Consider the following 24187-nt stretch of genomic DNA (forward strand, 5'->3'; position numbering starts at 1 on the left):
CAAACTCATCTTTTAGGATGCTTTTCACTATCGCTTCAGCAATACCCTACACTTCCATCCTTTTTGGACACCGAGCTTTAAACTCGGATAGACCGCAACGAGAACGTGGATGCACTTACTACATTGTTACTAATACCCAATGCGCCGTCGGTAGCCCTGGGACTGGAAGCCCCCGAATTTGAGACTAACAGCTAGTCACAATGGCATGTGCCTAAGTGATGGCCGGACACAAAGATGCTCTCTCGCACACACGAGTCGGAACAAGACGGTTTCATACCCGCGAACGAGAGGGGCTGTTGTTCATCATAAGTCTATTCCTCGTGGGTATGTGCCTGAGGTCTCGGTATCCCTCTCGTAGCTTCAGCAACGTGAAGTCTCCTAATTTACCAGAAAGCATTGAATTTTGATTCCCCGAATGCCATGCTCAGATACAACACCGGTTGACCCTAAAAACAAGTGGGAGGGAAAAAAGCGCGAAAAGATGGGAATTAAACATCCGTTCCCAGTTGTGCAACCGCGCCACGCCGCATTTCCATAACCGTCGCCCAAGAGAGAAAATGCATTGTTCGTCTGTGATGGCCGAGTAGTTCTTCTTTTGCTACCGACCGTCAAACCCCAGCAAGAAACAATGCAATGTGCCGAAACAGCCCTGTCCCGTCCGTGTCCATCAGTCCCTTTCGTCAAAAAAAAGATGATCCGCTTATGCGGCGGTGAGGGCCTTGCGGACGCGAGCGCCACGCTGCCTTGATGTAAGGTGCTCGTTGCGGTCGGTAACAGCGTCAGACTTCTCAACAGCCTCCTCCTGCTCCGTCAGGATGAGCTCGATGTGGCAGGGGCAGGACATGTAGGGGTTGATCTGCGAAGAGGGTCAGTTGTGGTCCTCGACTTGTCAAAGGATGATCGGGGGACTACGTACACGACCGTGGGCACGGTACGTCCGGCGGCGCTGCTTGGGGGCCTGGTTGACCTGGATGTGCTTGACAACAAGGTTGCCAGTGTCGAGGCCCTTGGCGTCGGCGTTGGCCTCAGCGTTCTTCAGGAGACCGAGGAGGAACTCGGCAGACTTGGTGGGCCAGCGGGCCTTGGAGACACCGAACTGCTTGCCTGTTCGTGATTGTCGAGGTTAGCATATTAGCCCCCTCTCCCAAATCCATCCAAGACTTCCCGGCTCGCCATATTCCCGGGATGAATGAGTCCCCGGGATTTACTCGAATCGAGTAGCCCCGAGGATCATCCACAAAGAGTAAAGCCCCAGTAGTCGTAATTTGGCTCAGCTTTTTGTCGTACCTTGGGCGCAGCGACCGGTGCTGCCGGCGTACCGGCGCATGGGGACAGCCTCCTTCTTCTCCTGGACGTTCTCGAGGAACTTGACGGCGCGGTGCAGCTTCCAGCCGTTGATGGCCTGGGCAGTCTCGCGGGTGTTCTTGAAAGAGACACGCAGGTACGAGCCGCGGGCGCGGGCCGACTTGGCCGTCTCAATCTCGGTAGCTCCGTATCGGACCTATTTATCGAAAAACATGGCAGACAGCGTCAGCAATCTGCTCTGTCAGAGGCTTTTTATCGTCGGTTCGTCGTTTGTTGTATCGTGTCCGTCGTTGCCCCTCGTCTGCCGGCTGCCCACCAACCAAACATCACGGTGAAAGTTTTCCACCTTTTTTCTTGACGCAGCAGTTGGCCCTGCCTCAACAGCATCCGGGGGCAATCGACGGCACACTTTGAGAACTTCGACAAATTCGGCGGCGGAAGAGATCATGCGGCAACATAGTCGTACGTACCATCTTTGCTGTTTGGGTTAGTGACTGATTGACGGCTTTCGAATGGGCAGCAAATGTAGATGGGTTCGCGATGTTGTCGTTCTTTGGGAGGGCAGTTGACTTTTCGCACGATTGGGAGGCGGACCCGCTTGCTCGATCCCGCCCGCCAAAAAACCTAGGGCTGAGGAACCCTACAGAGAAATCGAAAATTTTCGGACCGGATTTTGTTGACGCCGAGGGAGGGGGTGCGGCTCCACCAAAAAGTTCAGGATGTGGGGAACAACTGGACCTCCTCCAGCTTCGATGCAGCCGAAAAAAATTTGTCCCAAGTGAAGCTTCGAAGAGAAAAAAAAAAAAAAATAACTGGAGCTCCTACGAAATTTTACGAAAGCTGCCTGCTTAACCACGAATTGCTTTACGCCGCAATTCTCTGGCAGCACTTAAACGCGGTGCTTCCGATCAATTCTGTTCCGAGAAACATACATTTTATTTAGAAACAAGATGGCATTCACACCCAGGGGTCGCGGCGCTCCTCGTGGCGGCGGTGGCTTCCGAGGCGGCGATCGCGGTGGACGCGGTGGTGGCCGCGGAGGTGGCAGCTTCCGCGGTGGTGACCGTGGTGGACGTGGAGGTTAGTCACTTACTGGCACAGATTCGCGCTTGCTTTTTGGGATAGGAGTCGGAGCGGCCTGCTCCCTTTTAGCGGGTTTCTTCCCTATGGTGCCCAGCGCGCAATGCTCACACAAGCTTCTCAAAACAGGTGGCCGTGGAGGTGCTCGCGGACGCGGAGGCCCTGCAAGGGGAGGACGCGGAGGTGGCCGTGGTGGCAAGGCCGGTGCTGCTGGTGGAAAGAAGGTCATAGTTGTGAGTACATCTTGTTTCTGCGAGTTGAATCGCGATTCGGCTCGAACTTCACACAATCTGCCAAGCCAAGGAGTCCTGACCTTTGATTCACTGTCTTCAGGAGCCTCACCGTCACAAGGGCGTCTTCGTCGCCCGTGGTGGCAAGGAGGATCTGCTTGCGACCATCAACCTTGTCCCTGGCGAGTCCGTCTACGGCGAGAAGCGCATCGCCGTCGAGAACAGCAACAAGGGCGACGACGACACACCCGCGACCAAGACCGAGTACCGCATCTGGAACCCCTTCCGCAGCAAGCTGGCAGCTGGTATCCTTGGTGGTATGGACAACATCTTCATGAAGCCCGGCGCCAAGGTTCTGTACCTGGGTGCTGCTTCCGGTACCTCGGTCTCCCACGTCGCCGACCTTGTCGGTCCCACCGGCAACGTCTACGCTGTCGAGTTCAGCCACAGGTCTGGTCGTGATTTGATCAACATGGCTACCAAGAGGACCAACGTCATCCCCATCGTTGAGGATGCTCGTCACCCGCTCAAGTACCGCATGGTCGTGCCCATGGTCGATTGCATCTTTGCCGACGTTGCCCAGCCCGACCAGGCCCGTATCGTTGCCCTGAACGCCAGCTTGTTCCTCAAGAAGGGCGGCGGCACCTGTATCTCCATCAAGGCCAACTGTATTGACAGCACGGCCCCCGCAGAGGAGGTTTTTGCGTCAGAAGTTGAGAAGTTGAGGGCAGAGAAGTTCTTCCCCAAGGAGCAGCTGACACTCGGTAAGCATGATCTCGTTGATCTTGAGTCGACCACTGCCTAGAGATTACTGACATATCCCGTGTTACAGAGCCGTACGAGCGTGATCACGCCATGGTTACGGCTGTTTACCAGCAGAGGGAATTTATCGAATGATTGTGACGAATGGCTGCGAAAGAAAAGAAAAGAAAATACCACGGTTTCCCTGCATCATCTTGAGCCACACTCTGTTCATATATCCTTCTTTCTTCATTGGGGTCATCTTGATGAGGTGTTTCGACGGTTTGGTTGTTTGTCTCGCTTAATCTGTGTTCTTAGTTTTGGCTTCAGGGGAAGGCGTAAAAGGCGTTTTCTGGGATATTCAACTACACACTTGAACTCTGAAACTCCGCGTCCGATTCTCTCTCCTTTTTTTCTTTTTCAGTTGTCACAAGGTATTGGAGTATTCCACCCATCTGCATTGAACCTAATGATCCACTTGGCAGGGAATCTGCGCGTTATCTGCAGGTACAACACTGGTCCCGTCATGCACAGGTCTTTTTTCTGCTTTCTTTCTCTTAATCTTTTCTCACTCGGTCAGTTTTTTTTGCGTTGTAATAAGACGGCGTGATATTTATTCAAGTGGCAAGGGACACATAAGTGCTAGACTAGTAGAGACTGGAAATAACATGAATTCAACAAGTATGTCCCGCACGGCCAACTAACTTTCTTAGCTATGCTTTACCATGAGGCCGTTATCAGCATCCGCCCTTGTGTGCTCGGGCGGTATAAGAAACATGAAGTCAAGGAAACAAGGAGACAAAGAATACAAGACAGTCAGAAAGCTAAGTCATTGTCGTAACGTCGTAAGCCCATATCCTTGAACCATCTGTCACATAAACGTTGATTGGGTTCCCAGAGTCATGTGCAACCTGCTTCCGCATCCCTCCGGATCAGGCGATGGGGGGAGAGCTCAGGCCAACTTTAAGCATCGCGCATTGTCGCGATGCAAACGTAAGGGGTAGGAGGAGAGGTTCGTGGGGCTTTATTTTGCCTTTCGGCGGTCTTTGGGGGGCTTAGAGGGCCTATCCCTAGCCTCGTCCAAGATAGAGTACACGGCCATTTGCGCGACGTTCCTCAGGTCTTCCTCGCTGATAAAGCCAATGAAGAGGGCCTTGACGTTGTGCTGCACCGTGCATAAAATCGAGTAGTTGACTCGCGATTCACCAAGCAAGACCTGGTTTTCCTCCAAGTACAACCTCACCGGAGGGTAGCCGAGCTCTGGCTCGTTTTTGAGTGGCTTGGGTGGGGTCTCCCCGTTGTATATTATGCCGTGTCTATGGGGCTTCACGCCCGGCTTCCTACAGCCCTTTTTTCCATAGGTGAAGATTGGTCTGTCCGGAGCAGAGTTGTGTTCAGCGAAACTTTTGGTACCAACAAGTGTCCTGGACAACGGCAGCAGCGTCGCCTCGCAACCTCCATGGTTGGGATAATACTCACACGCAGTAGGACTGGTTGTCCGAGTTCCCGATGATTATGAAACGACGAGTCGAGACATGAATAGCTTTCCCCTTCTCCTCTGCTTCCACGACAGTCGTGTAACGTGAGGAGGTTCCCATTGGCTCGGGCCATAGAGTCTTGAACACCTAAACGTTCAAAGCCAGGTTAGATATTTAAAGCCATTCACAGCCGTTACAGAACAAAACCCAAGGGCTTACAGCTCCAGGGTAAAAGTATGACGAATCATATATTTGAAATCCTATATGATGGGAAAGTCAGCGCCCCTTGGAAGCGAACGGAACTGGGGATTTCTGAGAGGGCTTCTGACGAGAGTCTACAATGCGAGGCTGCCTCGATCCCGAAAGCCTAGGCCCTTTGGGAGCATTGACTAGAGGGTCGGGTTCCGCCACTTCTTCGTGGTAAGGTTCCTCTGCATAGCTGTCATGGTAGGTATCGATAGCTGCAGTCGATGACTCCCCAACTTGGTCCAGCGAGTAGGCGTCTCTCTTGCTGAGCTCTATCACATTCTTGTACCCCTCTTCTTCTTGGTAGTCATGAGACTGGCCCTCGTGGTCATTTTTCTCGCCGAATGTCACCTGCTTGTGTGGTTTGACATAGGTGATCGCTGATGTTCCCGTTAATGATCTGTCCCCTCAAGGTCCATAGTCATAAGCTGATTCACTCACATTCAGCCGGCTCTTCATACTCGTAATCTTCCTCGACTTCAGCAGTCTGCTTCTCCTTTCCCTTACTCTTGGATCCATGTGGTTCATCGTAAGCCTCGTCTGCAAGACGATGGGTCAGATAAAAAGAACAAGGGTATGAGAGAGAGAGAGGGCTTGTTTGAGGCGAGCTGAGGAATCAAGGGTGATGTGTTGCTTACCTTCCTGAGCTCCGGCCTCATTTGCATAGTCAATGAATGTTTCATTGGTTATCGCCAGCTCTAACATGGCCGCGGTGGCTTCGTGAGCACCTCCATCAGTGGACTCCTCATACGACGTCGACGGTTCTTCATTCTTGGACTTCTTAGAGCGAGGTGTCTTGTCTGCATCGTCCACATGGTTCTCGTAGACTGTGCAGGTTTCATAGTTGCCCTCTTCATATCCTTCATCATATGGGCCAGTCTGTTCCAAGTTTTGGTCTCCGTAGCCTTCGTCATAGTAGGCTGAAAGATAGCACCAAGTTAATTACCGCTGATTTATTGGTCCAGGCTTGGTCATATATGAAACGGTGCTATCACATACCGGTCTCGGTCACGTTGCTACGTGACGAATGCTCGCGCTTGTCCCCACTCCGTTTACTTTTAGACTTGGCTCGAGAGGCCATGTCTTTTATACGTAGATCTTGAGATTGCTGATTGGCAAAAGGCTCACGTAACAGGCAATGCAGTGCACATGAGTGTGTGAGAGGGTATGGTATTGCCAACCGAGGAAGGGATGTTTGGCAAGGCGGTGATACTGAGAATAAATGTGGAGCGGAGAGTTTGGAGTGGCTAGCGGACGTCCAGGGGCACCTTTAAGCTCACAAGAACATAGCAGAGCGTTCTCAACCGGCAAGGTCCCGGAGGGGGAAACTATGCAGAGCAGAAGATGAGGCTCTGCTGCCGAAACAGGAGTATTTCATTAGCCAAGTTGTAGTAGGGGCCAGGGCAGAGCAGAATGTGGGGCGCAAGCATATTGAAGCAAGACGCGCGACAGATTAAAGATGGCTATCATCCAGTCGAGATTCAACCTCAGTGCAGCGGCTAAGTGCCAACCCATTCGCTGAAGGGTGTCAACGAGATAACAAGGGTGGGCTGAATTCCCAGAGCAGTGGACTATGAAGCCAATATGTTTCTGTATTCGGCAAAGAGCTGAGCATGAAACTGCATGCAGTTGGTGGTGGTGTCCATCGGCGCGTTGACGTGGTCAAAGAAACGACCATACTTGGTAATAGACTTCAGGCGGCTCTCCAATTCCGGACGGGACCGACTTAGACGGTTGGTCCGAAAGATTGGGGGCCTATTTAGATCCGGGTGTGGAGGAACGGAACGGCGGTAACGATTAGAAAATTATTACGCGGGAGTGGTCCAGGAGAGTCAGCAGGCCATAATTTGCGAGTTTGTGTGGGTGGGACGGCTGGCAGACGGTGGTGTAGACACACACACTCTCTCTCTCTCTCTCATAAAAGCTATCTCGATCACAACCAACAACCTACCTTGTGGAGGGTGGATGGAATAGGAGACTGGCCCGAAACCTGCAATCAGTCAGGAATTAGATGATGACCTGTGTTACAGTCCCAATGAATCCTCTCCTCGGAGCAAACAATCCCAGCCGTTGCAACCATCATCACGGCGCACCAATCTCCTTGCTTCTATGAAGCAGGGTCATGTTCGGTGATGTGGCGTACCATGCTCGGGACAGGCTGTCGAGATGGCGGTAGATGCTCATCGCAGCGAAAAGACAAAACTTGACCTGTTGCGGCTGTAGATAGATATGGATTGTTGAATAACAGAGATGATTGTACGAAGTAATTGATAGGTAGCTTTCGACCCAAGTTGCTTTTGTGGTGACGAGATCTCAACAGCTAGTCTACGGTAGCCATTCAAGTTCAGGCAAGGCAGGGTTGGACAGGCTGCTAAAGTGTCCGCTAAAGTGCACCCCTGTCACCATCATAAATCACAACCGGTCCAGTCCATCAAGCAAGATCGGCCCACAATCATCCGCCAGACAGAACCCACTTCCTTCCCGCGCCCCACTGCCTTTCTCCTCCTGGGCTACCATTACGAGGCAGGTCTCCCATGTTCTCCTTCCATGTCCTCCTGGTTGGCATGTGGCACTGGTCGGTCGTTCTTTCACTGTAACTTCTCATGATTACACAGATACATACATATGGAGTAGGCAGGACGAATGTTATTTTCATATCATCTTTCGGCCAATCGAGTCGTCACTTTAAACGCTGCACTTGCACTGGTCGTTTGTCTCTGAGCTCGCCCAGTCGGCTGGTTGGTCGGTTGTTGGTTATACCACATCCGCCTTTAATTCGTCTCGACGGGGTCTTGTGTCATTGCGTTTTTTTTTTTTTTGTTTTTTTTTTTTTTGGAAATTTTCGAAATCACCCAAGCGCCCGATCCATGCTGCTGTTTGCTTAAAAACGGGCTTCTGGAAGACGCCGCCCTCATTCATCACCTTCAATTCCCACTCGACTTGACGTCCATTAGTAGTTCGTGGGCGACGCCATGGCGGCTCGCAAGAATATCAAGCGAGAAACCATGCTGAACTTCACCGCTACCCACAACATTCAAGATAATCCCGAGGATAGTTTCACTCTTGGGTTACGCCGGGGGTTTGATCCCACAACTGTTGCTGCTCGAATATTTCACTTCGTCAAACCGCTCTCAAATCCTTCCGGGTCATCAATATCATCGTCGTCGTCGTCATCACCATCATTGTCTTCTGATGAAAACACAAACGCAGAGGCGGTGCAAGAAACCAAAAATGGGTCGGGACATGCTCATAAGAGTCCCCGAGACGGCCCTGCTTCAAGTTCAACTTCCGACAAGTCCGCTCCCCTTAGTGACCCTTCCCCAGATTCGAAATCCCTTTTGGGGGATGGTCACGAGAATGACGAGCAAGTCGGAGACCAACAGGAACAGGATGCTGTTGCCAAGAAGTTATGGGAGAAGCTTGCTGCTCGCCGCAAAACTAGATCTAAGCTGAGAAAGAAAAAGGAGGTTCTTCGACAGAGCCTCAAGACCTCAGAACTCCAAGTCACACAGGCAGATAACCTCTTCCTGAACCAGGTCCGGAGGGTACTTTTTCAAGATTCGACAGTATCGAATGCGGAAGAATCATCCGAAACCAAGAAGGATCTTCTTACCCTTTTTAATAATATTCAGGAGGAGCGCTCAAAACACTCTATGCTCCAGAGCGACCTCGAGGAACTGGAGGGAGATTTAAGTCGTGAAGAAGTTGGCCTGGAGCGGGCAGAAGAGGATTTTTTACAGCAAGTGTACAGGAGTCAGCTCGAGGCCGCAGGAGGATTGGCGAGGCCCACCGTCGGGAAAATTCTGCCGAAGAAGGAGACACAGCAGGATTTGCCCTCCAGTGCCTCACTCAGGGGCATCAGGGCCGACCTTGCTCAGGATTACCATCCTTTATACTCTAGACTCCTGAAAGCCGCAGCCAGAAAGAAGGTGGAAGAAGAAGAGCTAGAGAATCTCATATTGGAGCGAAACTACATCGTCCGGCTGGTCACAGTCAAGCATCTCGCCGCATTGGCGCGGGAACGCCAAGAACAAGTGGACGATGACACGGTGTTCGAGATCCGCCCCGAAGACACTGCGGTTTTTGAAAAGCAGCTAAGGGACCCAACAAATATTGACATATTGGCCCGTAAATACAATGTTGAGGAAGAAGATGTGGACTTTCTCAAGGGTTTCGAGCAACGGGAAAAGGAATTTGACCAGATTGTGGCAGGTATCGTGGCCGAGATTTGTCACTTGAAATCGTTGTGCATCGAGCGAGGCGCGATGCCAAGGTACCCCGAACCGAGCTATGAATACGACATAAACATTGCTTTGGGCTTGCCCACGGAGCAGGTCGAAGAAGAAATGGCCGATCCCATTTTTAATGGCCGAGCTTTTGTTCCCATCGTTCGACCAGGTTTTATACCCAAGCCTCCGCCCAAGTGGCCAAATGACCCTCTCAGCCTCAGGAACCCGAGATTTTTTGTCCTTCTTTCGGATCCGAAGCATGTTTTGGAAGAGAAACCCGCTCAAAGGGCATTGAAAGATGCCGTACAGATGGTGAAAAGACAGGTACCAGCAAATGCTGTTCAAGATGACACAGCTGTGCGAAAGAACCGCGAGGTGCAGCGATACGTGAAGGAGATCAACATCGAGAATCTAATCCTCAACGCGGACCCTTCCAAAAAGGCCGATTTTATTAATCGCTGGCTGATGCACAAGCTGCGCACCAGCACTCTCGAGATGCTCGTGCTCCTGATGGTGTCCATGACGACCCTCAGTTTGAGCAGGATCGCAAACTGGGCAGCCTGGCAATACGACATCGCAAGATTCTGGACCAGAGACGATGCTTTCAACATTCCCGAGGAGGTCTTCGATGGGCCCCGCACGTCGACGCTTCGGTCGCAAGATGATGAGGGTGACAGTGCTCCTAGAGCTGCCGCAGACGCCAGCGCCGATGTATCAGCTGAGTTCATTCGTGACATTGCTGTTTTGAGTAGACGAAACTCTGTCATTGAACCACCATCGTCTATGCAGAGCGACTTGGGCCAAAGATGGAGACCACATGTCGACAGCCAAACAGCCGCTCGTGTCCCGAGCCATCGTTCTGTCTAGTGTGCATGTTATTGCAATCTGACTACTTATGGGCATCTGTCTGGCTCTCGCAGCGCATCGGCACTGGCCGTTCTCCTTCGCCCATTCTTGAATTTCGAATTTCTAAGTTGCCGTGTTGGGCTTCAACCTTACTACTCTTCTCTTGCTTCTGCCTATCATTCCATCTTGTCTACCCCTTTTCTATCTTGTTTATTCTATTTGTTTTTTTTTTGTCACTTGAGTAGTCAACATATCTATAGCGTGTTTAGTAGAATTGTGGCATGGCGCAACGTTAGATACCCATACAGCAGGATTGAAAAGTTGGGATTAGATTCTGGGAAAACGGCAAGCTAGAGGGTTACTTCTCCGGGGTATATTGAAATGGAAGCGTGTACAGCACAACTAGAGGGATACCAAAGGTGTTGCAGGCTATATTTACCGAAGTCACTGGCATTAGTCATTGACGGGAGCTTTCGTCTTTTGGCTGTGCTTTTTAGTGCAACAAAAGGACATCAGTTTATTCAGGCGTGAGGCTATTCTTCCCGATTTGCCGAGCACCCAAAAACTGGTCAAGACATGAAGCCCGACCGGTCATATAGGTCTGGCTAAAGTGCGGCCAATGGAGAGGTGCAGGATGCACTGCTCCATGTGACATCCAACTCAGTAAGTCGTGTCACCGCACCAAGTCTTGTTGGGCACACCACCCAACAAGGTCGTGGAGCGACTTCATTTGGCAGCGCCTCACCGGTCGTCTCCGGTCTGTAGGTCCAGGGATACCGCTCCAAGACGTGCTTGCCATTGGATACGTCTGCCAACAGTGCTGACGTTGCGGCGTATTGCTAACTGCTCCCTTGCTGCTAGATGAATGGAAGGCTGCAGACTCAACCTTGATGGAGCTTGGATCGATGCAGTCGCGTTTGCCATCTCTAGAATGATATCGCATCTAGGAGGGGAAAAAAAGTCTTGATAGAATGGCAAAAACAATGCACCATTTGCGCTTGACTTCAACGCTCGGGGCGGGCCGAGACGGTTTTTCCAACCCTAAGATGTTGGTGCTGCCCGAACCCAGCCTCTTGTCAGTTCTCAGATGAGATAGTTTTTTTTTTTTTTTTTTNNNNGGGGGGAGCTGAGTTCCGTAAGACGGGGCGACGCGCGGAATACTCGGGCGAGCGGGAGAGAATTTTGTTCCAGCACATTGCGGGTGTGGATGGGATTAAGCGGTTTTGGTTGCCTTGGATCGCCCCTGCTTACTATGAAGGGAAGTATACGCATGCATATTCTGGGGGCACGGAGCCGCAGCCTTTTCATAACAAGCATAATCGCTTCGTACAATGCGGCTCAACCATCTGTAAGTAATATAAGGGAAGTTGATAGAAGGGTTACTAAAAATAAAAGTATGGAATAGCAAGAACTGAATGAGTTAAGTGAAGAAAATAACACTGTTCATCCTGTTCTCCATACAAATAGGTTGTAGTATTGTTATTATGATCGCTGCTGGTTCGTGGGAATGTATTGTATTGTAAGAGGCTTTTCTTAGTGCGTCAATGCGCCCTAGTCAGCCCAAACCGACGAGCTCTCAAACGGTTTTCTCCCGAAGTTCTTTGTTTCTGCGACTCGAGCCGTTTGGAGATTGAGATTCATTCACACTTGTTGGTCGGGGGGAAAAAAAGAAAGGGGGTGCGCCAGGAACAGAAATTTTGCCAAGTGGAATTAAGCAACAGGGTAAATTTACGCTTGTCACGCTAGACCAGTATGTCGGATGGAAATCTTGGCAGCCCAGGTTTGGGGGTGGGTTAAGGGCAATTAGCCGATGTGGGTAATGGCATCACGACGGCACAAAACAATTTTATGTCACGATTTGAGATGGCAGTACATATACTTTGCACTTTTGGCAACATTCTGAAGAGAAAGCAGTGCCTGCCAGTGTCTCGGGTAACCTTCCTCAACGGGAAGACACGCGGTGGTAATATATCCCAAGCCCTCAGCGCGTCACTCAATGAAACGTGAATGGCAGCTTTCCATGTGGCATTCAAACAAGTGCGAGAGTGGGTACAGGAAGCCCTATCGGGCAGACTGCGGATTCTTTCTTTTTTTTTTTCTTTCTCGCGGAATTATGAGCAAGGCTTGTCCTGGTGATATCGTCAGATGCGTAAGACGGATCTGCTGGTTTGCGATGGTGGATCATGTCCGAGACAGCCCCGAAGAGCGATGAGATTGATATGCTGGGGATACCTGATGGAAAACATGTAAATATAGGGGAAGAGGAATACATTGGTCCTTTTTTTTAAAAAAAAAAAAAAAAATCCAATTGATCACTGTATATGTGCCATAATAACTGGCTTATAACCAACATGTCTGGTCAGCAGTGAATCATATTTATCACGGTTGGCTAAGAGAAGAAGCGATCCACCAAAGAGACGGAAGGTTTTCCTCTCAAAAGGGGGCTGTGACACAAATCGTCCGGGCCGGTTCCCCACTGACGGAACCCGTCGTCCAAGGTCTCTCCTTCCGCAGATGGAAATCCAGCCCGGGGAATTCTCCAATCAGCGACACCGCACGTGACGGTTACGTGATCGGTCAAACTCCACTCCACCCTTTTGGTTTGCTTTGTTTCACCCTGGATCGAGAAAGGTCCGCCAAGTGGATCACCCTTTCCCAATTTCCCCCCGAACGAAGCAGATCACAAAACTTCCATGGTCCCTTTTTTGTTTTGCACCATTGTAACTGTTGGGAGGGAAATCATCATGAACCGGGGCCCAGAACACACTACTGCGCCGTGGAACCCGGGAAGCGAAATAAGCGGGCAAGCGAGTAGACAAAACGCATCAACTGCTACCCTACAACACTACAGTGTTATACATTAGCCCAATTTGTCTATGCCAGATCACCTCTCCGTTGCTGTGCAGACGAAACTGAGAAAACAGCCCCGGGCATACTTTCACGTTGCTGGACAAGCTTCAGTCAATGGGAACTTGTGCCAATGGTCAACCCCAGGATGTACCCATGAACAATGAATGGGTAGATAATACGATACCAGTCTATTGGGTTCCTTTTTGATCTTTCTTCTCCCTCTTTCTCTCTTTTCTGTTCGCCTGACCGACCCGCTGCCATGTCAAAACCACGTTGGCAGCAGATCGTGGGTCCGGCGAAACAACATCACAAAAAAAAAAGATGCCTACTATACATTAATATGTACTGTACAGTAACCACGCAGGCACACGACAACTCATGACAGCAAGGAATAATAGCGCCGAAAGGGATGTGGGCAATCCGGCGGCACGCAAAACGGACTGTATAGAGAACGAGATACCCAATGTTGAAGAGGCTACCCGCTGTCAAGTACCCCCGCACCCGTGCCGGGATCTTGCAACAGCGTGATATTCATCCTTGCTCCAGACCCTAGTCTAGGGGCTCTGCGGCCGCCTTATTGTCCACCTTTGGATACCATACCTTGCATGCCTCCTTGGCTCGTCTCCAGATTTCTTTGGCATCCGTGTTTCTCATGCAAATCCCGACTATCGTTTGTGTTCTTTTCTTAGTTTTTGCATTTTTTCCCCCTCTTCGTTTCCTCTCTCCTTCATCTCCAGCATTGCCTACCTAGATGGTGTTGAGCTTTGGGGTGCCGTTTGTTTGTTTTTCCTTTCATTTTTATTTTCTTATTCCTTCCCATTCTCTTTATTTCCTCAGCCGGCAAACGTACATTGGCTGTAACTTGAGCTTTTGACTCTCTTTTTCTTTTCTTTCTTTTTCTTCGTCATATTTCAACTCACAGCTATCATATCATTACATGCGCGTATCTGCCCGGGTGGTGATCGTTGCTTATTACACTAATACTCTGACATTGACTGCATATTAATCCCCCTGTCATCACTTGATCGAACGACAAAACCCCGTGCGCGCTGTTGGACGGCCAGTACAATACATCAGTTATAATCAACTCAACCTATTCAAAGGTTATCTCTAGGGTCTTGGCAACACATGTTTACTTGAAATCCGAAGGTGGCTGCTTGACGAGAGCAGCGCTGCTGTTGAGAGCGACGAGGCTCACCCCGATCAAAGGAGACTATCTATCCCGGTGGCTTGACACGACTTAGATATGCAGATGGCGAACCACTCCTCCGCCATCTTTGGAAGATATAGTTTCTTCTCAAAGATGGACGCAGCTCTGGAAGCCCCCACCAGTGATCAAATCAGCACACAATTTCACCATCTCAGCTACTATATCGCATTGGCATGCATATTATTAGGCGCATACTTTTTCAAACTGCAGCAAAACGCCAGGAGGAGTCATGTCGATGCGCCTTATTACAAGGCCTCGCTATGGAAATGGATGTTTGACGCCGAGGCCCAGATCATTGGAAGCTACAACAAGGTTAGTTACTTCGATATGGTTGGTCCTTACGTGAGCAGTCATACGCATTAGATAAGGGTTTCTCGATGAGTTGACAGCGATATGGTACTTGCTGTCTTGTTTTTGCGACTAACCGTGGCTTTTGTGTTGGCAGTTTCACGGCAGAGTCTACCTGATCAGAGCAACAGAAGGCATGCAGCTGGTACTACCACCGGCGTTTGTGGCAGAGCTGAAAAGCCTGCCTGAAGAGACGCTGAGCGCAACCGCGGCCATGTGTGAGGTACGAATACTATATCCCTAGATGAGACTGGATAAGGATACAATCCCTCGTGGATAATCGTCAACATAGGCATCGTCACTAACGGATCTGCGCAGGCAATGTTGAGCGAATATACCCACTTTCATTTCGCCAACAATGGCGACCTGTTGGCGGCTTTGGTGAAAACCAAGCTTGCCCAGAACGCAACCCACACCACTATCGTGCCGCGATTGAAAGAGGAGATCGACGTCTTGGTGGCTGAAGAGTTTCCCGAGTGTCGCGATTGGACAACCTTGAAGATACAGCCCTTTACGCTCCGTGCAGTGACTCGCATGGCCGGGCGCATCTTTGTGGGACCAGAAATCAACCGTCTTGAGGACTGGGTCGAGACCAACATCAACTTTGTCGTGCACGTGTTCATGTCTGTGGCCAAGCTGCAGTTCATGCCGCAGTTTCTGCGCCCGATAGGACAGTACCTCGTTCCCGATGTGCGACGCACGGCTGCCGATCTTGACAAGGCCGGCAGCTTGTTGAAACCTATCATCGACCAGCGAATGCGAGACAAGGAGAACTTCCCCGGCTATGAGGCGCCCGCAGACATGATTTCTTGGCTGCTCGAGTCCCTCTCCGATAACGACCGGACCGACATTGCTGTCCATGCCCAACTGCAGCTCATGCTTGCCATGGCCAGCGGCCACGGGACTAACAACATAATCGTCGACTGCATCTTCGACCTTGCCGAGAACCAGGATCTGCAGGACGAACTGCGGGCCGAGGTGGAGGCTGCGTACGCTACGGGGGCGCCAGGGAGTGACTGGACCAAGGAGAAGCTTTTGATGTTGAAAAAGATGGATAGTCTCATGAAGGAGGTGCAGCGGCTGCGAGGCAATCTCAGTAAGCTGCTCTTTCTGACCACGAAAATGCACACAAGACAATATAGGAAAGAAGAAAAAAATGCTGACCACTTGACAACCAACAGTCGGCTTCCACCGCAAAGTCCTGAAGCCTATATCTCTATCCGACGGCACCTACCTGCCACCGGGGACGAAGCTGCTCGTCCCACAGGCGGGCATCTCACGCGACGAGGCATTTTACCAGTCCCCCGACACGTTTGACCCGATGCGCTTCTACAAGCTCCGCCAGCGGCAACAAGAGCAAGACAGCATCCGGGACGGCGGCAGCGGTTCCGGCGACGAGGATTCAGCCAGGCACCACCAGTTCACGGCCATCGGCGACACAAACGTCAACTTTGGCGGCGGCAGGCACGCCTGCCCCGGTCGGTTCTTTGCCTGCACCGAGATCAAGCTGCTGCTGGCCTATTTTTTGAGAAACTACGAGTTCCGCCTCAAGCCGGGCGAGGGGAGGCCCAAACCCTTCACCATGATGATGTCCAAAGTCCCGAACCCAAATGGCGAGGTGCAGTTCCGGAGGAGGGAGTGCGCCGACTATTGAGGCGTGATCTTTTTTTTTTTCTTTTTTCTTTTTTTCTTTGGCTGTGTATAGTTTTAGAGGTCCAATAAAACACGGGATTCTTCACACTGGGCAGCGAAAAAAAAAAAAGAAAGAAAGAAAGAAAAGAAAAGAAAATCTGCACATGAATTCGTGATTTGTCGTTGTGCTGTTGGACTGGCGGTCCTGATAGTCAGCGGTTGCAAGTGGCAGTGCCTGCATTCTTGGTACTGGCCGAGCGAGCGAGCAGGTAATTACAGTTCAAGGCTTGATTCTTGGGTCATTGGTCATTGTAAGCATACAATTAAGGACAATCGCCACAATATCAAAAGGACATCCGATATTATTAACAACTTCTATTATTTAGGTATATTATATATAAGCTCTTGTCTTGTCGTCTCAACGTCTTGAATGGCACAAGTTTATTCCTGTGGGAATGCAATATAGCGCTTTCCAACAAAACTGCCGTCCCCGGCCTTTCCGTCGGTGTAGAGCGTCATCGTATCCGTCGAGTTCTTGTAAGACACGCCGCACTTCTCCGAGAAACCCTTGAACCGATCGGCCCTCTCCTTGACATACTGCTCAAACCCGGCCTTGGAGCAGCTCGTGCCCGGCCCGTCGTTGCAACCTGGAATCAGTTGGGGCGAGCTGTTGACCAGGACGCGATAGTACTGGCCGTTGTCGAAGCCGTAGCTGCCGGAGCACTCGAGACGCTCGAGGGCGATGTTGGTCAGGAAGGGGACGATGTGAGAGGAGCGCCAGGCGCGGTGCGGGTTTTCGGTGTCCGAGGGCATGGTGGCGTTGATGGTGGCTTCGGAACCGCCAAATTGCGAGTTGTTGAACAGGCCCATGGCGACCATGACCATGGGCGGGAGCTCACGGTGCGTGAAGCTGATGTACAGGTCCTCGGCGTCAGGGCCGCCGTCGCGCGTCATCAGGTCGGCCGTCGCCTGCAGCCAAGGCAGGCCGATGTAGCCGGCGGCGGGGAAGCCGTAGCCGACGTTGTAGTGGTATCGGATGTCCTCCGAGTACTCCCAACCTAGCCAGTCGTCCGGGCCGAAGAGGTCGAGGTCGCAAAACTTGGAGCGGCCTCGAATGATGGATTCGTAGCCACAGAGCTGCATCATACCAAACACGTCCTTGGTGGTGAAGTTGAACCCAGGAGCTGCGGCGTTGAAGCGAGCCTTGATGGGCTTGGCAAACTTCTCCTGGTACACCTGGCTCTGCTCGCTGCCGGTGGAGCCCGAGTAGGCCGGGCAGGCCTTGTAGGGCGTTAGGCTGTTGGCACCAGACTCCTTGCCCTCGTAGATGCTGACGACGCGGATGGTGTTATCCTCGCGCTGGAAGCCGCGTACAAGGGACTTGGCCGACTCAAAGGTGCGTTTAGCAGACGAGGTCCACACGTGCTGGGGTAGGCTGAGGTTCGGGTAGCGGAAGCTGAGGTCAACGCCGAGCCTTGAGGCCTCGAGCTTGCCCATCCTGGTCAGGAGGGATGCCTCTGCCTCGGTGACAGGCGGCTCCCAGTGAGCTAGGAAGCTGAGTGAGGGGATCCGGGCCCAGTCTACAGAGGATTGGTTCTTCCACTTGGAGATGAAGGGCTCCATGTACTCCTCATAGTCAAAGTCGTTGGCGTAGATGGCGGCATGGCGGCTGAGGTAAGCGGCACGCGTCACGGTGCAGCCCTGCGGTGCGTCTGGAGATCTCGGCGGGTCCAGCGGCTCAAAGTAGGGCGCTATGCCGGCGAGGTGGTGGAGAGGGTTGAAGGAGTACTCGGAGTCGAGGCTCGAGGCCAGAGATGGGATGGCCAAGAGAAGTAGACCGAGAAGGGTCTTGAGTGATGCCATGTTGGAGCAGACACTACGTAGAGTGCTGTGAAGGAAATGAGAGATTTTGAGGGCGAGCTCCTGCGTTTGACCAGTGCGAGGTAGAGAGAGAGAGAGAGAGAGAGAGAGAGAGAGAGAGAGAGAGAGAGAGAGAGAGAGAGGGAAAGAGAGAAAAACTACCTGCCGTCACCTATCCTATCCACATAGACCTAGGTTATAGTAGGCCGCCCGTTAGGTGAGACAGGCGCTTGATAGGGCGAGATGTCAAATGGTATGACTAGCTAGCAGGATGCTAGTCAAAAGCAAGCTCGTCATGCATCAGTAAAGATCAGACGACGAGCGTCAAGCAACTTCATATATCGCACATCGCGGTCCCCAAGCCTACATGCACATGTCATGCTGTGAAAATTTGGTAGACGCGGCCACCCACTATCATCTGGCCGGATCTGGTAGGGATCGGAGCGAGACCCTGAAATAGTCAATGCCGTCATATTCAACAGTGGGCAGGGGGCCCTTGAGAAGAAAACAAGAGCAGTTCTTTATTTGTTGTTGATGCAACCGCAGCTTGTGGGGTTAAGAATACGAGTTGTAAAATAGCATCGCTAATTTCAATTGCAATGGCAATGCAATGATGTCAGGGTCCCCACGCAAACGGGATCCACAGGAGCTCTCTCCAATTGACCGGTGCCCTTACCAGCCATCTTATCTTGTCTTGTCTCTTGAGGATCTTATCTCTTATCGATTTGCAGCAGCTTTCTCACCAAGAGACGCGGGGATGGATATTCTTTGCGGGTCGTCCCAAGCTCAATGGCCAATTAGGACCAAGGCTAAGGCTTAGGTGCATCCAGCTACTGCTTACCTTCAGCTTTTAGTGTTCCAGCTGAGCCAAGGAAGCTTTAGTACCTTATTTGCTGCAAATTTGTCGTACAACGACATCACTCAGACCTTGACTGCGCGCGCTATACTCACTCGCTGGCCATCAAGTTTGGAGGTCATCTACTCTGCCAACTTCGCGCACAGGCAAATTACTAGCTCCTAACCTGGGAGACATCTTCAAGATGAGTGGAGGGTGGAATACCAGTGAGTCTACCTCATGAACCAATCAATCAACCATCATCGCTTGAACAAGTGCTCGTATCTTCTACTGGACTAGCTACCAACTGACTTCTTATAGTCGAGTCTGATGCGGTATGTGGCAACATGAAGTTCCAACTCCCGAGACAAGCACACGCCGCGATCCTGGACCGAACCCGCCCGCTGCGTGCGCATGACGACCATCCCGCCACATGACTGACCCTCTGCCCCATTACATATAGGGCGTCTTCACGTACCTCCTCGAAGAACTTGGTGTCAAGGGCGTACAGTTCGAGGAGCTCCTGACCCTCGAGCCCGAATCCCTGGCCTCGCTCCACCCCGTCTACGGTGTCATCTTCCTCTTCAAGTACCCGACCGACCAACCATACCGCGCCGAGAAGCCCCTCGACGGCGACTTCGACCACGACGCCGCCGATGATGGCACCCTCTTCTTCGCGAGCCAGACCATCCAGAACGCGTGCGGCACGCAGGCCCTGCTATCCGTCCTGCTCAACCGAACCGCCGACGTCGAGATCGGCCCGGCCCTGTCCGACTTTAGGGAGTTCACCATGCCCTTACCCGCCGAGTTCCGCGGTGAAGCCCTTTCCAACTCGGACCTGATCCGCGGGGTTCACAACAGCTTCGCGCGCTCCTCCCCCTTTGCCGACGAGACTGCGCGGCCCGCCGACGCCGACTCGGAGGACGCCTTCCACTTCATCGCCTACACCGCCGCCGCCGGCCGCCTCTGGGAGCTTGACGGCCTGCAGCCCGCGCCCATCAGCCACGGACCCTGCGACGGCACCGACGGCGAAGATTTCGCCAACAAGGTCATGGCCGTCCTGCAGCGCCGCATGCAGCGCTACGAGTCCTCAGAGATTCGCTTCAACCTGCTCGCCATGTGCCGGGACCTGCGCCTGCGCGCCGCCGAGCTGGGCGACGCCGAGGCCGCCGAGCGCGAGCGGAGGAAGCGCCGCGAGTGGCGCTTCGAGAACGCCCTGCGCAGGCACAACTTTGTCGGCTTTGCCGGCGAGGTGCTGCGTGGCGTTGTGGCCGCCAAGGTCAACGAGGGCGGCGGCAGCGGCGGAAATGAGGCCTATGACAAGTGGGTCGAGCAGGCGAAACAGAAGATGGTCAAGAGGATAGGGGACAGGTCCGAGAGGAAGAGGAGTGCCGGTGGCGGAGGCGACTTCGAGATGGCTGGTTGAAACCAAGGCAGATGAAGAGTTTGGTTTTGGCATTTTTCCTGTTTTTACCCTTTATTATTATTATTATTATTAGTACTATGGAGCTCGGATAGAACAGCAAAGGGCGGCGTAAAGGATACCCACCAAATGTCCTCTGCATCCTCGCGGGGGATAAAAGTACTTGGCACTTCTTTCTTTCAGCAGATGGGGTGGGTAACGTAAGAGGCTGCCAGATGGCTTGCCGCTCTTCAAGGATTTATTCCTCTTTGGATGGTGCAGAATCCTGTTTTGACGGAATGCCACAACGGTCACTGTCCCAACCTGGCGTCTTTTTTTTTTTGTTTTTCTTCTTCCTCGGACCACCGAAACAAGAACCCCAAAGAATCTTTGCGACACCGGAAGAAAATAAAACACGTAGATCAATCCGATGGCCGGGTCAGATCAAGCTGGCTCATGCAGAAATCTCAACCGTGTGAGACAGCCGTAGCGAGGATTCCTCTTTTCATCACCCTCGGACTGTTGGGTACTGCGAGAAAGCAATACCAACCTCACCTAGCGTGTGATGGGAGCTGGTGGCTCCGTCACGGTCAAGAACAAGTCGCCCATTCACCATGCATCATTGAGATTAGACAAGTTTGGAGTTGAAAAGATTCTTTTGGTAGTAGTATATCAGGTATCAGGTGAGGTCGTTACACGTAAATAGCAAATAAAGAATTACCTTCCAAGTACAGGCTTGTCTCGCAATGAGTAACAGAGCGATCAAGATGATGATGTAAAGAAAAACAAGACACAGGGTATCGTGAGACCGCATGAACGTGGCCATGATGGTATAAGAATAACACCCAAAACTCCCCTCCACCCTCCCATTAATACCCAGTCCCAAATTATACAAAGCCCTCAAGTGTGAGTAGGGTGGCACCGAGGCAAATTGCCCCCCCAAAAAAAGAGAACCAACAACGACTTTTTTTTTTCTTTTCTTTTCAGGCGCGCCCATCACAAGCCCCTGAGCATCATCTGCTCAGCTGCAGGGTTCTCACTGTCCCAGTATCCCTTCTCGGCATCGGTGGCATTGTGGAAGCCGTTCGCCCGCTCCAGGGTCCGAACGTCGACGTCGGTGACATATGACTTGCCGTCGAGCAGGTTGATCCTGACCTCCTTGTCGGTGGGGACCCAGAACTCGTCCTTGTTCAGGCGACGCGGGCCATCAAAAGCCGTAATGGTTCTCTTCTTGAGGTTCATCTGCCCCTTGTCGAAGCCCCACGACGTTGGGTAGTCGCGGCGGCCCTTGCGACGCTTGGCCTGCGGAGGAGTGATGCCGATGCGTGAGCTCGTCATGCCTCGTGTGGCCTTTGAGCGCTTGTTTGATGTGCCTGGCGAGGGAAGGTCCTCGTCGTCCATCATGTCTTCGTCCTCGTCCTCGTTCTCCATCGACGTCGTCATGGTCGCCGTCGGCAGGTTGTTCTTCTCCAACGTCGTGTGGACCTCCTTGTCGTCGGCCACCTCGGCCAGCCTCTTGGCGTTGATCGCTTCGGCCGGGTCCTCCTGCTGTACGATACGCAGCACACAGTCGTCCAGATGCTCGTAGAACTCTTGCGCGTTGTTGAATGTACCTGAGCAGGTGCTGCACTTGCCGGTTGCGTCGGGAGCGTAGCTAGAAAGCTTCTTGGCTGCTGCGCCTGAGCCAGACTTCTTGCGGCTGTTAGGAGGCGTTTGCTCAACGCCGTGCACGGCCGTCAGGTGCCTCTTGAAGACATCGGCGCGGTTGAAAGACTTCTCCGCCGCCGAACCTGACCCAGGACAGAAGCCGCACACCATGGTTCCCTTGTAGTGCGTCAGGGTGTGGCGGTTCTTATCATATTTGCGCGCGAATCCCTTGATGTGATAGTCGCATGTCTGGATGGGGCACTTTTCAGGACGCTCCGTCTGGTGGGTGAGCATGTGCGCCTTGAGATCCTTGAAGATCTTGCCGCATTCCGGGTGTGGGCAACGCTGCTTCTCCTTGGCGGCCTCATCGCCGCTGAATTGTGGCTCTGCTGCAGCCGAGTAGCCGGAAACGAACGAGTGAATGCTCTGGCGACGCGTCTCCAAGCCGGCAGGGAACTGGCCGAAATGCTGTTGCTGATGATGGTAGTTGCTGTTGGGCAGGTAAGGCAGTGGTGATATGCTGCCGTTCCGGTGCTGAGGAGAGCCGGTAGTCAGGCCAGGTGATGTTGGGTAGCCTGATGATGGCGGGGGTGGGTATGAGGATTCAAAGTTTTGCATGCCAGGATGGATAAGTGTAGGGTCTGCTGGGTCGAGGAAGCTTGTTAGCTTGCGCGAAGGACAAGGAGAGCCAGGCAGCAACAGCAGAAGAGCGCGGGGCGGAGGGCCCAGAGACCCTAGGAAATCGTGTCAACTCACCCACAAATCCTGGCTTGGCATGTGATTGCTGGGCGTACTCGAACGCGGAAAATTCATCCATAGCCTGCGGAGCACCTGTCGAGTACGAGTACTCTTGCGTTGAGTAGAAGTCGCCGTGGCCCACAATGCCAGGCATGAGGTTGCCGTGGGAAGGCCATTCTGTTACGGATTGCGGTTGACCATGGGCAGAGCGCGGTGATCCAACTGCGGAAGAGGGTGCAGAGTCGACGGACGGGGGAGCCGAGTGTAAATGATGGAGACCCGGGGCACAAGCATCATCGGCATAGATGCTGGGAGAAAGACCAGGGTTGTTACCATAGGACTGAACACCAGCGACGTCGGCGTAGAGCGCATGAGTGTCGAAGGTCATGGTGGGATGGAAGTCCTGCTGTTGTTGCCTTGGGTAGTAGGACTCTGGTGACAGGTTGAGGTGGTCCATGCTGTTAGAGGTGGCAGTAAAAGCGCTATGGGGTGGATCCGGGTACATCATGGCGAAGTCTTCGTGGTCGATGTGTTGCCTATATGATGGCATAGCGGGTGTTGTATGAAGGGTGAGAGGTGCAGGCAACCAAGTCCAGGGCGACGAACTCAGGCCGAGGAAAAGGCGGTTGTTGGCCTTTTTTAGTGATTTTATTGATGCCGTCTAACCCAGCCGCAATGGGGAGCTGTTCTTCGGTGTTGTTGTTGGTTGTAAACTAAAATCCCAAGCTTGGCTTTGTATGATGTCGCCGAATAGCCAGTGAAAGCGAGCAATGAGATCAAAGTATAAACGAATGTCGAGGACAACTACTATCCTTTTTGGTGGCTGAACATAAGAACTAAAGTGAAGGCGGTTCAGTTCAGCTCAGAAGGCTGTTGTCACGATGGTGTTGTTGTTGGTGGTGGTGTAAGTGAGGTCAGAGAGGGAGCGGGACGAGAAACGAGGGCGGCCCCCAGGAAGCTATATAGATGGATTAGACGCGATGGTGGCATGTCTTGCACAGGTATGGTTCCTCACGAAATAAGGTAGAAAAGAAACTAAGCCGGGCCTCAAGTCAAGGGTACGCGATTGCTGTAGGGCAGACCAAACAGAGTAGAGGAGGCGTAGTGGGCAACAAGCACATACATCCATCGGGGAGGTACATTTGCTCGCCAGGCCTGACGGGGGGTGTAGGTGGGTGTAGGGGTGCGTGTGTGAGTGTGTGAGTGTGTGTGTGTGTGTGTCTGTGTCCACTATTACTCCCACTACTTTTCACTGACTATTATCCCCCAAGACAAGAGGAGACAGCACCGTGGTAGACCGGCAGGGGGGCGCGGGCAGGGCAGGGCACGACAGGGCAGGGCAGAGCAACGCCAGGGTATGGGGCAACGCATGGCATGGCATGGCATGAATGGTAGAAATGGTAGGTAGGGTATGTGTTTGTTGCTCACCTCTCCACCAAGGGTACCGACTCCGGAGTGCAAGTACCCTGTTGTGTGGGAAAAGAGCCAAGAAAGCTCTCCATAATCCACC

At 52.3% G+C, this 24187-nt stretch overlaps 8 protein-coding genes across 8 annotated transcripts; 4 read left to right on the forward strand and 4 right to left on the reverse strand.

Moving 5' to 3' along the window:
• Positions 1 to 700: 700 nt before the first annotated feature.
• PpBr36_07520 (uncharacterized protein) lies at positions 701 to 1778 on the reverse strand (the record flags this gene model as incomplete). The annotated part of the gene is made up of 4 exons (XM_029894657.1): positions 701 to 856; positions 917 to 1104; positions 1288 to 1501; positions 1776 to 1778. The coding sequence occupies 4 exons, from the start codon at positions 1776 to 1778 to the stop codon at positions 701 to 703; spliced, it is 561 nt and encodes a 186-aa protein (XP_029748615.1).
• Positions 1779 to 2255: 477 nt separating this feature from the next.
• PpBr36_07521 (uncharacterized protein) lies at positions 2256 to 3512 on the forward strand (the record flags this gene model as incomplete). Its single annotated transcript, XM_029894658.1, has 4 exons — positions 2256 to 2385; positions 2515 to 2618; positions 2719 to 3379; positions 3448 to 3512. 4 exons carry the CDS (start codon positions 2256 to 2258, stop codon positions 3510 to 3512), a joined length of 960 nt encoding a protein of 319 aa, XP_029748617.1.
• Positions 3513 to 4380: 868 nt separating this feature from the next.
• Positions 4381 to 6161, reverse strand: PpBr36_07522 (uncharacterized protein; the record flags this gene model as incomplete). Its single annotated transcript, XM_029894659.1, has 7 exons — positions 4381 to 4729; positions 4836 to 4981; positions 5054 to 5094; positions 5164 to 5460; positions 5522 to 5620; positions 5719 to 6000; positions 6080 to 6161. The coding sequence occupies 7 exons, from the start codon at positions 6159 to 6161 to the stop codon at positions 4381 to 4383; spliced, it is 1296 nt and encodes a 431-aa protein (XP_029748618.1).
• Positions 6162 to 8052: 1891 nt separating this feature from the next.
• Positions 8053 to 10176, forward strand: PpBr36_07523 (uncharacterized protein; the record flags this gene model as incomplete). The annotated part of the gene is made up of 1 exon (XM_029894660.1): positions 8053 to 10176. One exon carries the CDS (start codon positions 8053 to 8055, stop codon positions 10174 to 10176), a length of 2124 nt encoding a protein of 707 aa, XP_029748234.1.
• Positions 10177 to 14251: 4075 nt separating this feature from the next.
• On the forward strand, positions 14252 to 16217 carry PpBr36_07524 (uncharacterized protein; the record flags this gene model as incomplete). Its single annotated transcript, XM_029894661.1, has 4 exons — positions 14252 to 14527; positions 14661 to 14786; positions 14882 to 15659; positions 15745 to 16217. The coding sequence occupies 4 exons, from the start codon at positions 14252 to 14254 to the stop codon at positions 16215 to 16217; spliced, it is 1653 nt and encodes a 550-aa protein (XP_029748596.1).
• A 419-nt stretch (positions 16218 to 16636) lies between these two features.
• On the reverse strand, positions 16637 to 18058 carry PpBr36_07525 (uncharacterized protein; the record flags this gene model as incomplete). The annotated part of the gene is made up of 1 exon (XM_029894662.1): positions 16637 to 18058. The coding sequence occupies one exon, from the start codon at positions 18056 to 18058 to the stop codon at positions 16637 to 16639; it is 1422 nt and encodes a 473-aa protein (XP_029747977.1).
• A 1037-nt stretch (positions 18059 to 19095) lies between these two features.
• Positions 19096 to 20316, forward strand: PpBr36_07526 (uncharacterized protein; the record flags this gene model as incomplete). Its single annotated transcript, XM_029894663.1, has 3 exons — positions 19096 to 19117; positions 19212 to 19225; positions 19354 to 20316. 3 exons carry the CDS (start codon positions 19096 to 19098, stop codon positions 20314 to 20316), a joined length of 999 nt encoding a protein of 332 aa, XP_029748202.1.
• Positions 20317 to 21288: 972 nt separating this feature from the next.
• On the reverse strand, positions 21289 to 23227 carry PpBr36_07527 (uncharacterized protein; the record flags this gene model as incomplete). Its single annotated transcript, XM_029894664.1, has 2 exons — positions 21289 to 22583; positions 22696 to 23227. The coding sequence occupies 2 exons, from the start codon at positions 23225 to 23227 to the stop codon at positions 21289 to 21291; spliced, it is 1827 nt and encodes a 608-aa protein (XP_029748613.1).
• Between the last annotated feature and the right edge of the window lie 960 nt (positions 23228 to 24187).

Source organism: Pyricularia pennisetigena, chromosome 1, assembly GCF_004337985.1.
Source record: "Pyricularia pennisetigena strain Br36 chromosome 1, whole genome shotgun sequence".
Lineage (NCBI taxonomy): Eukaryota > Fungi > Ascomycota > Sordariomycetes > Magnaporthales > Pyriculariaceae > Pyricularia > Pyricularia pennisetigena.